Source organism: Lethenteron reissneri, chromosome 20 (assembly GCF_015708825.2).
Source record: "Lethenteron reissneri isolate LAM-NWPU_2019-01 chromosome 20, ASM1570882v1, whole genome shotgun sequence".
NCBI lineage: Eukaryota > Metazoa > Chordata > Hyperoartia > Petromyzontiformes > Petromyzontidae > Lethenteron > Lethenteron reissneri.
In genome coordinates, this window is record NC_083798.1 from 17,427,011 (window position 1) to 17,443,009 (window position 15,999).

The following is a 15,999-nucleotide window of genomic DNA, read 5'->3' on the forward strand; positions in this document are numbered from 1 at the left end:
CCCTATCCCTGCCCATAAATCTGACCCTAATGCCACCTCTCAAACTTAACTCGGCCCCATTTTCAGTCTTTGGTTCAGTTTTTACACTTGTTATTTATGGTTCCAAAGACAAAGATATGCCGTGTAGCCTTTAACATACTGTTGGGGCAAGTGCTTTAGCAAGCACCTATTAAGGCTGACACATCACACAAGTGTGTACCTAGGTGACTAAAACAGACCCCTAAGCAGCTTATACACTGCCAAGCCCCAGTTCAATGAGTGTGAAAGTGTCACTAACTTTAAGAGGCCTTGAACCCATGATGGGGGTTGAGCTGCTGTCATACTTTTAAGACATTGGTGCCTGATCGAATTGTGGCAAGGTGACCTATGACCCGAGTACACCCTTGTAGCTGGCAGGAGCTGTCCTGACCTATGTGATACTGCCACTTGAAAAACAACATTCATATAAATGTACAAACAAATTAAATCTGTACATAATGGATACACAGTCATATAAATAAAATGCAGTTCAATTAGGTTATGTATTGCAAACCAGATAAAAGGCAACTGTAGACACTTGGCTATTCCATGAAATATAAGACATTGTCGTGTATTTCCACTGATGTGAATGCTTTTATTTGGATATTTTTATTGGTATTGTTATCAGTGTCATGATCTTTGTCAATGAAACTTGGTCGGAATTGTAGCTATCATAGCATGAATAAATGTTCATATAGACGGTTTAAGATCTTCAAATGAAAGACGCTGTGCCATAAATAAAGGGCACTGCTATTACAAATGTAATTAATTCTACATTCAGTTGACTTTCACATAAGTGGGAAATGCATTTTAAACCTGAAATTGAGTCCATAACTAATGGTAACCATTGTAAAATAATTTGAACCATTCACAAATTCAGTATTGCACATGTGCACACTTAAAAAGTTACCAAGTTGTGAACATGATCAAATATGGACAACATTACTTCTGTAGATTGCATGTAAACATTGTCTTACCTCTTTCCTTAAGCCAGGTGTCAGGAACCAAAATTTACAAGAGAATTTTTTTTTTAAATTCGGTGAAAAACTCAATGTTTCAGGAGCCGCAATGCATGCGAATACAAGTCACGAAACAGTCCTTAAAGAGCCGCATGCAGCTCCGGAGCCCAGGCTGCCGACCCCTGCCTTAAGCCTTTTGAACCAATACACAAAGTCTGCAGCAATTTCCTCCCCACTGTGCCACGGCAACCCTGCCTACTGTGCACACACTATTTGGAGGAATGGTGACGCATACAGTATTGTTGCTGTTGAGAGCTAGATCGGTGACTTTGGATGCCCTTGTTTGACTACCGTATTTATCTGGTGCTGTCCTTTTGGTCTTAATTGAACTTGTACATTTTCTTCTGAGGTTCAAGGACAATGCCGCCAATCCCCCCCCTGCCCCCCCCCCAAATAACTATTGTTTGTAGATATAGATTAAGTAAGGCTGCGTATCCTGGGCTGTCCAATGCGAGATTGCAATTTAACAATCATATTAAGAAGCAACACAGGACCGGTTTTTGTAACTCCTAGAGGATGCTGGTACAGAACAATGGTACAGAACAATAATCTCTACCCTTACGATGCTTCTTCACTGTTTGGAGAGTGATCAGTCTTGTTTCCTTCATTCAGTCAACATTTATTGTACACATATGGCCCTGTTTAGTTGGGCCCAGCTCAAAGTAAAAACACCCATGATTGGAAATGGAATTTAGCTTTTTTTTTCACAGAATGTGCTACTGGTGCTAAACTTTGTATCTTAGCAGGTAAGGCCCACTGAGCTACTTTTTTTCAGAAGCGACCTGGCCACAAATGATAGCTCAACAAAGTGGCCAATCACGTGTAAATGTATATAATCCAAATACTGTAAACGCATGTTGATTCTAAATGTGGAGGGAAAACCCGGAGAACCCGAAGAAAATTGATGTAGGCTTTTGCTTAATATATTTTAAGGGTCTAACTTAACACAGCCTCTCCAGTGTGCTGTTTTAAGACACCATGGCGGTTCATCAAATCTACAGTAAAATAAAAAATGGACATCGATGTAAGGGACGTTTGCTGATCCTATAATCAGCGATGCACTGCACTAATGACGCCCAACATTTGCGGCAAAAAATCATGGTAAAATCAAGATAACATAAAAAAATATATATTATTGTGTTATTAAAAACAAAAAACTCATCACACAGACATGGAGACAGAGAGAGAAGCTTGGACATGGAGAGACATGGAGAGAGACAAAGATACCGAGAGACATCAATATACATAAAAGACAAGGAGATACACGTACATGGAGATGTACACTGCTGAACTTAATAACGAAAAGAAATAAACATTGTGCTTAAAAATATATTTCTAAAATGTGTTACATTTCTTGTGGCGAGGTGAATTCTATAAACAAAAGGAAGCAGCAGCCAGCAATGGGCTCTCCTTTGTCTCCTGTGATAGCGAATTTGTACATGGAAGATTTTGAAACAAAAGCAATAGCTTCAAGCACACTAAAACCATCTGCTTGGTTTAGATATGTGGATGACACATTGGTGGTCTGGCCACATGGCAAAGATACACTGAACGCATTTCTAAATCATCTCAACTCGCAAAACCCATCCATACAGTTCACCATGGAAGTGGAAGCTGACAGAACTCTACCATTTCTGGATATTCTGCTCGGACTGGGTCGAAATGGTAAAATAACACTGTGTTTACCGAAAAAAAACGCATACTGACACCTATCTGAATGCAGTCACACCATCACCCCGCGCAGAAATCTGCTCTTATCAAGACGCTCATTCATCGAGCTAAGAAAGTGTCAGATGGTGACAGTCTGAGAAGTGAAATTCAACATGTTAAAGAAGCGCTGCAAATGAATGGTTACAATGATGCACAAATCAACAGGGCATTGAACACCGAAACCAAATCGAATAGTAAGAGCATTTAAACTGCCCAAGTAATTAAAACGATAAAAATACCGTACATTGCGGGAGTAACTGATAAATTAGCCAGATGTTTGGAAAAACCAAACATCCAAGTCAGATTTGACACGGTACATGAAATACAGAAATTTATATCTGGTACAAAATATGTATTACTGAAGCTATCAACAGAAGGTGTGTACAGGATTAACTGCACGTGTGGTAAATGTTATGTTGGGCAAACAGGACGAATGATCAGCACGAGACTAAAAGAACATCAGAGAAATATGAAATTCTCCCAAATACAACTGTCAGCAGTAGCAGAACACACATGCCAACAAGGACACTCAATTGATTTTGATACTCTTTGGTTCTTTCGGTAAAGTCACCCTTCATAGACTCTTGTTGTCAGCAGCTCTTTCTCCTATGTCAGCAGTTGTCCTGCTGTATCGGTGCAACCGGATGAAGGTCGCTTGTGTGGCGATCGAAACGTCGTGATCTATTATTTCTTCTACCTACGTCACTTTACCGAAATAACCAAAGAGTATGGATTCCTGCAGTTACGAAAGCTTCAAATCAAGATTGATTTTGATAATGTTGAAGTTTTATGCAAAACTAGCTACGACTGGCCAAGACTAATTAGAGAATCTATCGAAATTGAAATGAGTCAAAATAACTTTAACCGTTCGGATAGCTACCGCCTCAGTGCTGCGTGGAAGCGAATCATCAAATAATACATTATTTAAATGCATGCCCACAAAGGGCAGCGTACTTCAATAGGGTTTACCGTTGGTAGGCCTATTTTAATAAACACAATATACAGGAAGTACAAGTGCAGTGGGCTCGCATAATGCACATACATAATGTACGTTGCCTCAGTAATTGTGCAAGAGCGCAGAAGCGTGGTCACCACATCTACGCCTCTATATAAGGAACGAAACAGTAAGACTTCTCCACAAATCTGGCTTTCGCCTGATGAAGCTAGCTGTAATTACCATATTGGCAAAACGACGTACTCCGATTATAAATGTTGTGGCTTGGCTCTCCAACACACCGGTGTGCTGTATTAGTGACGAATTGGCATGTTCTGTTTACGTGACAACCCTTACTAGTTGGCTTTGTCGGGTAGTGGCGGGTTTTAACGACACATTTATATATTTCATCCAGCAGTGGACGGATCATGGCTTATCATGATTCCCAAGGTTGTTAAGTCTACATAGACCTGAGGTAGAAATGAAATGTGTTTGAAACATTTTCTAAAAGGCATGGCTTTCCATGGACACATTTGTTATGTAGACTGGCTTCAAAAGCCTTCAGCAGAACCGTTGAGTGTGCAAGCAAAAGTTGTGCCAAGCTCTGGAGATAGACAATTAATGGACTGAAGCATTCCTACGAATACTATCCTTCATTCAATTACACCAGGAAAACCTCATTTTGTTTTAAGACTGATTTACTGAAGAGAAGGGTCCTGCATTCGGATATTTGGCCAATGGCTGGTTTATGAACAGTTTTTTGCATGTTTGGAGAAATCTCACACACGCATGGAATTAGACTCAAAAGTACGTGATGGTAGCAGTGTCCTACTTGCTGTTTTGTCTTTTTATGACCACCCACAGCCATGTGGGTTCAATGTACCAATGCACATGACTTTCTTTGTAGGACTATTAATTGGTACATGGTAAACTGGTAATTGTTTTCACTGGAGGGATCTCTTGTGGGTATTTGGGCTACTCTTCCATGTTGACGAAACGTTTTGGAAGAGGTGGCCATACTCCATATTTTACAGGCACAGATGCTATATATCAGTCCATAATAGAGTTTTTTTGGTTTAGATCGTGTAAATATATCAATGAGTCGTTAACACCCGCCACCACCTGACACAGCCAACTAGTAATGTTTGTCACGTAAACAGAACATGACAATTCGTCACTAGTCCTTAGAGTTTTAGACGTGACCACGCATGTGGTCACTGTGTAAGGGTGTGTGCAGGGTGCGGTGGTGCACTCTTTAACACGTGGCACTTGACCTGGGGTCAATCAAAATTTAAACCAAAATCAGTCGGAGCAGCATTGTTAGCTGAAAGTAGGATTGCTTTCGTGCTGCGTCGTTCAATAACGGTACAGTAATGCTGCAGCAATTATATTTTTTACAAAAAAGAAAAATATGCACGTTGACATCTACTCCCATTTAGTCCAAATAACCAAGCAATAAGAACAGGTACAACTGCATACATGGTGTTGTTGAAACAAATGGAGAAATTAACAGTTAATTTTAATTTACAATATTAAGTTTCCATTGCATCTGAGATGCAGGAATCATTTCAATATAATATCTGAGAGAAAGAACATCTCTTGGGCCTAAGAGACCTTTCCAGCAACTGGAAACGGATGCTCAAAAACGAGCATTCGAAGCTGGTGTTGCAAGATTTGCAAGATACCCAGTAGCAAGATGGGCATATTGGGAAAGGGCCACTTTGGGTTGTTTAAAGAAGGCCAGTGCATCTGCATTCTCAGATATCCTTGGCAGAATAGAGTGGCTCTCGACTTGAGACATGTTGGCTGTGAGAACCCGAAGCCTGTGGGAAAAAAGTGGTTCTCCCTTAGGTCGACTCGGCCTAAAGTGAATACCTGGTACAATGTATAAGGCAGGGCAATCGGGAGCTCAAAGGCTTTTGGGTGTCTTCTTCTTGCTTCTTTCGGTAAAGTCACGTAGAAGGGAAGTAATAAAATAATAAAAATAAAACATAACGACTGGATGTAACAGGTCCTCTCCAACTGTGTTGGCTTTACAGTCCAAACGGTGATTTGAGTAATATGTGTGTGTGTTTAACGCTGTGCAGGGATGAATGCTGCAGTGAGGGCGGTGGTGCGGATGGGCATCTACGTTGGAGCAAAGGTCTACTTCATCTATGAGGTACTGTGAAAGACTTGGCCTCACACGAGTTTGGGTTCTCGGGTGGCCACGTCTCCATTTTCAGTTGTGTTTGTTGTGTGTGCAAATGAGCACAATTAACCCTTCAACTGAGGCATGTGGATCCAATACTCACATAGTAGCAATTGGTATTACTTGAGGGTTATTGCCCACATGATAAGAAAATTGAATTCCCACTACTGGCAAAAAGCCCTGAAAGTCAAGCTTCTCCCGGCTCAAATGAGCAAATCAGTACTGCTCGTCCGTGTTGGACACCTGACCTGCTCGTGACATTCCATATTCCTGTGATGCAGTCGTACCATGGAGTGCCATTAACTTATTACAACATGCTACTGACTCTATTAACTCCGTGACGGTAAAACATTTATTTGGACCCTGACCAGGATTTGAACTTGGCACGTCTGTGAGTCGTGTGCTCTGGCCACTTCCATCCGGTTGGATAAGCTATCGCTTTAGCAGTGATAAGTAGTATTTTCTTTTTGGTTCTTTCCTGGACTTTATTAAAGTTCTACTTGTTCTATTATGAAGTTTACCTTTGATTCTTTCACTTGTCACTTGGTATTTGTGTACATTTCTACACATGAATTGTCAACCGTTATTATTAAAGGTCATTCTGAATTTGTACATGTATGCTACTGATATGAAATTCCAGCTATTGTGTATTTCTCCTGATAAACTCGTAGAGGATGCAAGCGGTGAGTTATGCTCGTGTTTTCAAAGTGCAATTCTCTATGGTATATGTAAAAGGCATTGTGTAGCCAAAGGCAACACGAAATGGAAACATGAGCAGTTCAGAGACAAAGCTGCGTGCTGGAGAGCACTTGTGTTCCCATTCATTCCGATTACACGAGTCGACCATAGTGCACTGTGTTAACCATGTGTATGGACATTTTAGATGCGCTAATTAACACTGGGAAATGTAATCAGTTATCTGCAACCAGTGTACAAAATACAATTGACATGCAATTGTACACTTGCTGTATGGTATATACTTATCTGCTGTATGGAACTCGGTGAACCCATGGGAGTGGATGACTTGGTCGTTGCACATTGCTCTGCCAAGGCTTGCGCTCTCTCTCTTGTTTTCACATTTTACGATTTTTTTAACTCTTCAAGCCGATTAGAATATCTCTTCAGCCTTCCACATCCACGAGCCTGAGCCTTGCACCTCTACTTCGTGATGATGGACTCGGATTAAACCTTGCGGTAATTCTGTACTTTGAAATAATTATTAAAAAGTAAATATGGTATATGGGCAGTAATTATATTGTGTATTATTAATTGTCAATTAAATCTGTGCGGTGTTTTGTGAAAAGGTTACATTAATGTAAAGTCATGTTTTAGAGTGGCGAGTGGGTTGCCATTGCTCATCACTGGATGGCACTCGTTCGTCCTCTTGTATAGCGGTGGCTGCACGCACGTTAGTCCTTCAATATTTGAAAATGTCATCGAGCGTTCAGTTATGAACTAAAACATCACAGTCTATAATACCCTAAAAAAAATAATTGTTTTGTGAAGTAATTCATAATTGGGCTTAGACAATTAACTCCACATTTGAGAATCTGATTTAATTCTAGATTTAAAGCTTTCGTGACTGCAAGGATTCATACTCTTAGGTTTTTTCGGTAAAGTCACGTAGGTAAAAAAAGAAAATAAATCAATTGATTTATTTTCATTTATTATTATTATTATTATTTATAAATCAATTGATTTATTTTCATTTTTTTTACCTACGTGACTTTACCGAAAAAACCTAAGAGTAATCTGATTTAAATTTTGCTGGCACCCAGATTTGAGCCAGTGGTCTCTGATACCTACTACGTCTATCCTGCGCAGTCCTTATGAGTACTGTGATTCACCCAAAAGACCAGGTGTTGAAAAATAAATATTGTTTTGACCAATCCCTTTGGCAACCAGAATTTAATCACCTCTGGGTAATTTGTCTCTAAGTGAGATCCGCTTCCTTGAATTTATTATCGGGGGTTTTAAGTTCTCAAGAACTGTGTGAAACTCTCTGAGGATTGACAAAACACCAGTGGTCGGTTGCATAATTATATCTGAAGTGATATTTTCCCCTAATTTGCAATGTAAATTGGTGTGTCCTTTAAGGGGGCAATTTCACTTCAGGAAGTGTTATGCAACTGTACACAGGGCCTTAAAAGTACCACAATAGACAGATAAAACATCTATAGTGTCGCTGTACCACTTGGAGCACACTCTGCCTCTACCAAGAAGATGTGCACATTTACACGTAGACTGGCTGCTTTCGCCTTCATTTGTGATACAAATCAATGACCCTTATCCATTGAATTGGTTTGGAGAGCAAGCCGCGCTTGAAAGTGTAAACGAACTGTCTTTGAGTGGCGTTATAAATAGCACTGGTGGGTTTGCTTCTAGTCTTGCCTTTTGAAAGTCATTAGTATTGCACTGCCAAAAAATTGGCATGATCTCATAATGAATCGGTCAAGTTATCATGTTTTGCTTCTAACGACGGTCGTGTTAGATAATGATCAAGTTTGAAAGGAAGCGAGAATTGTCATTTTATGGAGTGGAATTTTACTGCATTAGTGAAGTCAAATATTCTGCTCAGATGAGCACTGCGGTGATTTGTTAAACATTTCACATTCCCATGGAATGGACCAGTCTATTCAAAATTACAACTGTTGTATGTATGTTGAACTTCGTTCACTCCGTATGTAGCCAGCCGTGATAATCAGAGATGCAAAATGAGGTGTTGTTCATTCCCTACAAAGTGGTATTTATTTTAGCAATCCGGAAGGGAATTAATGATAGGCTGAGTCAGTGTAAGGCCTGGATTTGAACTGGCTATGTCATTGATTGCGAATCATGTGCTCTGAACACAGCACAACCATTCCAGATTTGGATTGGAAATACGTCTTTAATTAAATTCTCTGACATTCAATGTCAACTGAAAGTTACATTGCATTGCACTTTCGACTTGACATCAGCATTGATGGTGCACCCAACATTGAATATTGCATGGCTGGTTTTACAGTTATTGGATATTCAGGAACTCAAAAAGAACAGCAATATAAGCGGATGTGCCTGCTCAGGAACTGTAGACACTACTTGCTAAACAAATCCTCTTTCCTGTTACAGTGGAACACCCCCCCCCCCCCCATGAATCCGACCTCGTGGTGCCGTGGTAAGAGCGTTTGACTCGCAATCAGAGGGATAATAATTATAGTTCTCGTTAGGAGTCTTCTAAAGCTGTATCTCCCCCCCCCCCCAGGGTTCACTTATTACGTTCCACATGATGAGAAGTTGACAGTGGTTGCATTATGAAGGAATGAGCCCCCTGCCATAGGAATATGGATGTTCTACTGCAACTCAAATATATCAGCTCCACCCTACTTTTGTTTCTGAAGGGAAACACTTTGAATGTTGCTTCTGTTAGATTTATAAACAATAAACAGATTCAATAAAGTGCTGACCTTCACTTACGGACAAACGCAGTTCAATCTTTAAGATGATAAGCCCTGCAGAAATGTAATTGTTTGTTCACAGCGTGGGAAATAGGAATAGGTTTCACCCTCACAAAGGCTCATCGGTGAGTCATACCGAGCTACAGACTACCAAGGAGAACGCAGCGTTTTATATAAGCGAGAGTGTCACGGATATATTATGGGACTTCTAAAAGTTGTAACAGTATGCGACTCACTCATTATAATGTATGATGGCCACAGGGTTATATTTATTGGAGTTGCTGACGTTTTGTTGTGTAACATTTGTGAAAATTATGCTGTGTCTCTGCCAAAGCACTGTCAATAAAATAAAAATCCTAGTCAGTGCTGGCTGGAGCACAATCAATAGGTCACCATGGCCTCTGTTGTTGATGCTACCAGACTTAATCATCACTTGCTTCTTTCTGTCACACCTTGCAACTGATACACAGTTCATATCCAACCTCAAAAGCCTGCTCCTAAAAAATCCTACCAGCTGGCTTTGTCTTCTCCTTGGTATCTAAATTCCGTATACCCACTCACATGCCATTCCTTGTAATCTGCTCTTCTGCATTGTATTAATGTGCCCGACTTGTTGTAGTGTTTACTTTATTTTCTTATCGTGTTCCAATCTTGACTTAAAGCTTACGTGACTGCAGGAATTCATATTCTATGGGTCTTCCGGTAAAGTCACGTATCTACATATCTACGTGGCTTTACCGAGAGACCCAAAGAATGTGAAATCTACTTTTACGTGAAAAAGTCTACACTTAAGCCAATTCTATCCTTTTGATGATGATATTCTGTTTGCAGCTGAGCTCGAATGCATTCCTTTGTTGACTCCAGTAAGGTCAGGTTGCATTCAAACTTTCTGACTTCGTAATCTGTTAAGACCAAGTGGAGTGAATGGAATGTATTTAATTTGCCTGAGCGTTCGCCTTTATGAACAGTGCAGGGGATTTTGTGCAAACTTGGCTTCGTTTTTTTTCTGAGCCATAACTTGGCATTTGCGAGCAAAATGTCATGGAAACTGGATGTCAGGTAATTAAAGGCATTTCTGCTTTTGTTTCATTGAGCATAGTTCCTGGCAGTGGCATTTCCTGGCAGTACAGTAGCAGGATTAAAATTATAATATAACAGCTTTTGTGTCAATATGCTAATTTATTTATGTGAGAATATTGATGGTTGACGTCATGCCACATTCTTCCAGACAAATTGGGCGCTGCACGTTGGTTAACAATACAGGTTTATTAGTATGCACCTCACATCCTTACCACTGTGCCTGCTCAGAATGATGCAATCCCATTTTTGTGACGATCACTGTCCTGGCCTAACCTCTGTTGTATTTTTGTCATAGACAGATATGTTATTATATTCAGAAGTGACTTTGAATATGGGGAGTGGGGGGGGGGGCGATTTGTGACTAGCAAATGGACAATTCCCAAAGTTCAGTGACATCAAAGAGTATAATTTTACCTTTAGATTAACCTATGATTTTGTGTAACCTAGGGAACTGTTGGTTGCTTTGTGTAATATTGTAGTGCTACGCTTGGATCTCACCATGAACGTGTGGTTTGTAAAATATGGTTTTTAATTTGTACTGTTGCTTGTGACCTTTCTAGGAATAGGTCAAGCTTCATTAATGCAGCTAAGGATTCCAATTAGCCTGTATTTTTAGATATATATATAGTGGCTCTAATTTGGTTACTATAACCACGAGTCCTTATAGCTTAGATTTATATTCGGATTGTTCATGTCATTAGATTGTTTTAATGTTATTGACAATTGCATCCAAAAAACGTATACAAATTAATCATGTTGGCTGCACGTATGGAAATGTGTAATAATTGATGACGTTGCAAAGCTATGTGCAGAATGACTATGAACAAAGCAAAAGGTCCCTAAAGCAAATTCGTTAAACAACCGGAGATATGTCAGAGTGACACATTTGAAAGAGACAGCAGTGTTTTAATCGGTTACAATTTTTTGTTTATTATGACGTATGGATCGGAAAGTAAAAATGTGCAAAAAAGCAGGGAGAGATGCATGCTTGGAATTACATTGACCGAGAGAAAGAAGAGCACACGGATGAAAGTACGTGCACATGTTAAAGATACATATTGTACTGGCATTGACAGGACTCATTGCAAGAAGTGATGATGGCCATTGGTTGAGAACAATTATGGGCACGGCGGTCAGGAGAAGTACTGCGTCCAAGATAGGTCTCCCGCGGAGAGGTGGAGCACAAAGCACCTGTCTGGGTATTTTCTGAATGTCATCAAACACTCCACACCCTGAACTCTCCATGCACACTGGGGCAGTTGTGGAGAGAGTGGAGGAGTGCCTTTACCTTGGCAGTGTGCTCACGACCAGTTTGGACAGCGGAGATGTCGTTTTGAATCAGTCGAAGCTCCTAGCCTCTTGCTCCATGTACATTTTTGGGTCTCTACTAAAATTATGCCCTCTCTTTTTTATACTTCGAAAACATGGACCCCTTTAAAATAATACTTGTGCGAACTTAAACATTAATTCTATCCTGGGTTTCATCAGGCTACATTGTGTTAGGAGTTCACACATCCTTGATATATCAGTGAATTCCTCCGTTAGGCGAGGTTGTGTTGGCCAGCATCCCGAGCCAAGCGGCTTCTGATAGAGGGGGCTAAACAGGCATGGTACAGGCTGGAAAGGAGATGGGCTGATGTATATCGGAGGATTTGAAACTGATTTAAATTCCTAATAACTGGTACCAAGCAGTGTCAGCTTCTGTAGAGGAGTCCTGAGAATGATGGTATTGGACAGTTGGAGGCAGTCGCCCTCCAACAACAACGGAGGGCAGAGGAGCAACATTCACAAAAATGAGCAGAGTACCAGGTGACTAAATTACTTAAAGCTAGCATATTGGGGAGCATAGGCGTTGCATTTGCCAGTTATCTCAGTCAATTAACCCATAATACCTGAGTCTGTCCTGTGACATGCCACTGAGCCTTCAACACTTCACACGGCCTTAAAAGTGCACCTAGCCTGGCACAAGCGCTGTTGTGACGTCACCCTCACTTAGTGATGAATGGTGGCTGCTGTTGTGTGTGGACGAACGTTGGTATAGTAATTTGTGTACGCGTTATGATCCTGATCATCGTTATTTGATTACCGGCCATACATTTTTGTGACAGGTGGTAACTAAACCTGTACTGGGTCTCCTTTAAGTTGACTTGGTCTTAAATGTGTGAACATCGGCATAAACAAGTCCGGACGTGGGTTTAGCCACACGGCTCGCTTGAATGTCATACTAGCCTTACTAGTTGTTCCCTAGCAGCACCTGCTCCAAAAGTCTATAAAGTTAATGGGGGACCTTTGTCTGTCTGTGTGTGTATTTGTGATCGGCAGGGCTACCAGGGTATGGTGGATGGAGGGGAGCACATCCAGGAGGCTTCGTGGGACCGTGTCTCCAGCATCCTGCAACTGGTACCAATATATGCTCGCACGCGGTATTCACACCGTGGCCCCCACAGACTTCGTCTAGAAATACTTGCACAAGTGCCTGAGCCATGAGCAATATGCCAATGCTTATTGCACAGGGACATTGGTATGGAAATTAATGAGTAGTGGCTCACCTGTGATTAAAGTTATATTGTATGGGAATTTCACTAACATTCCATGAAAGTGCACATGCCTCTAATAATGAGAGTCCCATCGTGTGACACCTGTTACCACATCCGGACACGACAAATGTAACTCTCATCTATGGTCTCCCACAATACCTTAACTCCAGATCACGTGAATATACTGATCTCATTCCAATCCTGGATGAATTTGTGTTTAGTTTGTTGTCCTTCCCCTGCACCTCCAATTAGCACGGTTGGCTACGTATGGTGCGAAAGAAGTTCAACATGAATACATACATCATCTTCACGATCATCTGTGGACTCGCTCCTGCCTACCTCTCCCCTCTCATCTCACTTTATTCCCCTCCACACTGTCCTACCTCTCCCCCCCTCAAGCCACTTTATTTCCCCCCATACACGCTCTCTGCGTCACAAAACAACGTTTTCTGTTGAAGTCCTCCCAGTCAGCATTTGGCTTGTTGTGGAAGATTGCTCATTCTCCTCCTTTGTTATCCATACAGTCTGTAAATCCCTTAACCTGGCCTCCCTTTCCCCAGTACAGATGCCCATGTTTGTGCGTACATATGCACATGTTTCTGTGAATATATGCGTGTATGTATGTAGGTGCTCGCTAACAGTACTTGTCCCAACAGTCTGCTAAGGCTATATGGGGATATGTATCTTTGTGAGGAGCAGTGGTGTAGCGGTTCGCACGCTGCATTATGAACCCAGCTGCCAGAGTTTGATTCCCGCTCATAACCAACACTGTGACGATTGCCTGAAACAAACCTGGGCCTCTCCTAGGCCGATTTGGCCTCAAATGAGTACCTGGTGCAATGGTGTGTAAACATTGCCACTCAGGAGACAAAGGTGGTCGGGCATGGTGCTGGTCACCCACCCCCTCATGTGCCATGCCGGCCTTCAAAGGTGCTCGCTAACATCACTTGCCCCAACAGTCTTGTTAAGGCTCTACGGGGGGGGAACTTTGTCTTTGTTTTGCATACATATGGGCGCGCGTGTGTGTGGACTGCAGGGCGGCACGGTGATCGGCAGTGCTCGCTGCAAGGACTTCCGCGAGCGCGAGGGGCGGCTGAAGGCGGCATTGAACCTGGTGCAGCGTGGCATCTCAAACCTGTGTGTGATCGGCGGCGATGGCAGCCTCACGGGGGCCAACCTCTTTCGCGAGGAGTGGAGCGGCCTGCTCGAGGAGCTGGTCAACAACGGTGAGAGCGCGAGCAAGCGTGTGTGCGTGCGTGTGAAGTTTGCATCAGTGAGTGCATGCTAAGGTCGGCGTTGCTCTGTTAGGGGAAGTATGGCCAGAACTAGCCTTGCTTTGGCCACCTTTGTCTGCCTGGTATGACTATCTATAGCATGCTATAGCATGTCTCAAAAATACCACGGATCTAAGCACGAACCTGGCTGATACTCATTTATGAACGAGATACTGTAGGGGAGTCCCAATGTATGTTAAGATAAAACGGCCCACTTATGCTCTTTATGGCTGAGTATCGAATGCAGGTGCTTGCTAACAGCACTTTCCTGTATTATAAATATTTGTATGTCCACTCGTGTGTGTGTGTGTATACAGTATGTGTAATGGGTTCAATCAGGGCGCACACTAGAAATTGGAGGCAACACGTTTATTAACTAACGGGATAACGACATAAGGTGGTAACCCACCGTTCCTACACTTAGCTATATACACTTGGAGTAGATGGCTATTTACATTCTGGACGGGGCAACTACTAAATCGGACCAGGTCAGCCAACACGCTGCCTGGTCCACGTGTGCGACGCCCGGAGACCGAAGACCACGACGACGAAGGTTTCATCCCAGCCAGGACGAACCCCAGCCCCCCCCGGGGCTCGGCCTTTATCCTTACGGTGTGGCCAGGCCCCGCCCTTGGCCACGCCTCTTTTTCCAGATCCTTCGTGAGGGTTCAGGGCCCACCTCATGTGTTCCTCTCATCCTCAATCCTGGTCCCCTTTCGCACCTCATCCGGTCACGTGCCCCCTCGTGTTTACCCAGCCTCTACCCTGGTATGCCCATATGGTGCCAGGGAGAGGCTCTGCCCATACAGTACCACCAACACGGTATTGTCGCTACACAACGTTACCCACATCAATTACACCACATATATGTAAGGTGTGGTGGTTTATTGTTTAGCACATTGCCTAAACACTTGGTTAACTTCCTGGTCATGGATAGCATCAGTGGCATCAGTGGTACGTTGTATCTCAGGCTGTTCTGTGTCTCCCCCCAGTGGACTGTCTTAAATGTGTGCCTGGTGTGGTGGGAAATATTCGCACTGGAAAGGCCGAAGTAGCTGGGTGTTGGTTCTGGTTACACCACAGCCTCTGTATCGAACGTTGGCTTTAATAAGTGTTTTATAATAACTTGCATTTTATGTTCAAATAAACTAAATGTCAGATCTTGTATTTTTTAGTAATTTGGTAATATATTGAGCACATTTTTAATTAAAACAACAGACTATCAAGTAGAGCTCAGAGTATAATCTAGGTCCTCATTAATACCGCTTGAAGATTGTTCTCATCCCTCCCAAAAGAGTCGTGACATTTCTATGGCTGGCTGTGGGCTGCCAATGGGGATGAGCACTGTTCCTCACTCATTTGAGCATGGAAACACCTTGATGTTTGTCTTAGTTTATCAACAATCAGCCCAGCGGCAGACTGCGAAGTCTGGGCAATAGAACTGAATCGCAGTAGGGGTCCCGTAAGTTGTGGCAGAAGGGAGATCATATTGCTGCTGCTGCTTTCCCCACGGGCAGACCAGATAACGGGGGAGATGGCACAGAAGTTCACGCACCTCAACATTGTGGGCATGGTCGGCTCCATCGACAATGACTTCTGTGGCACCGACATGACGATCGGCACGGACTCGGCACTACACCGCATCATCGAGGTGGTGGACGCTATCACAACCACAGCGCAGAGGTAATGTACGCATGGACGCGCACGTGTTTACGGAGATTGGGGTGCAGCATGCAATGCAATGCAGTTTTAATGCATCGCTCACACACTCACGGATGAATACATTCAGACCTAAGCACAGC

At 42.5% G+C, this 15,999-nt stretch overlaps 1 protein-coding gene across 1 annotated transcript in view; it reads left to right on the forward strand.

Moving 5' to 3' along the window:
• The window catches only part of LOC133344897 (ATP-dependent 6-phosphofructokinase, platelet type-like), a 75,435-nt gene that overhangs the window by 4,961 nt on the left and 54,475 nt on the right, over window positions 1–15,999 (forward strand). The window contains exons 2-5 of the mRNA XM_061555209.1: window positions 5,769–5,842; window positions 12,709–12,786; window positions 13,960–14,149; window positions 15,715–15,880. Of these exons, the coding sequence (XP_061411193.1) occupies window positions 5,769–5,842; window positions 12,709–12,786; window positions 13,960–14,149; window positions 15,715–15,880 (508 nt within the window). The remainder of the gene's footprint in view (window positions 1–5,768; window positions 5,843–12,708; window positions 12,787–13,959; window positions 14,150–15,714; window positions 15,881–15,999) is intronic.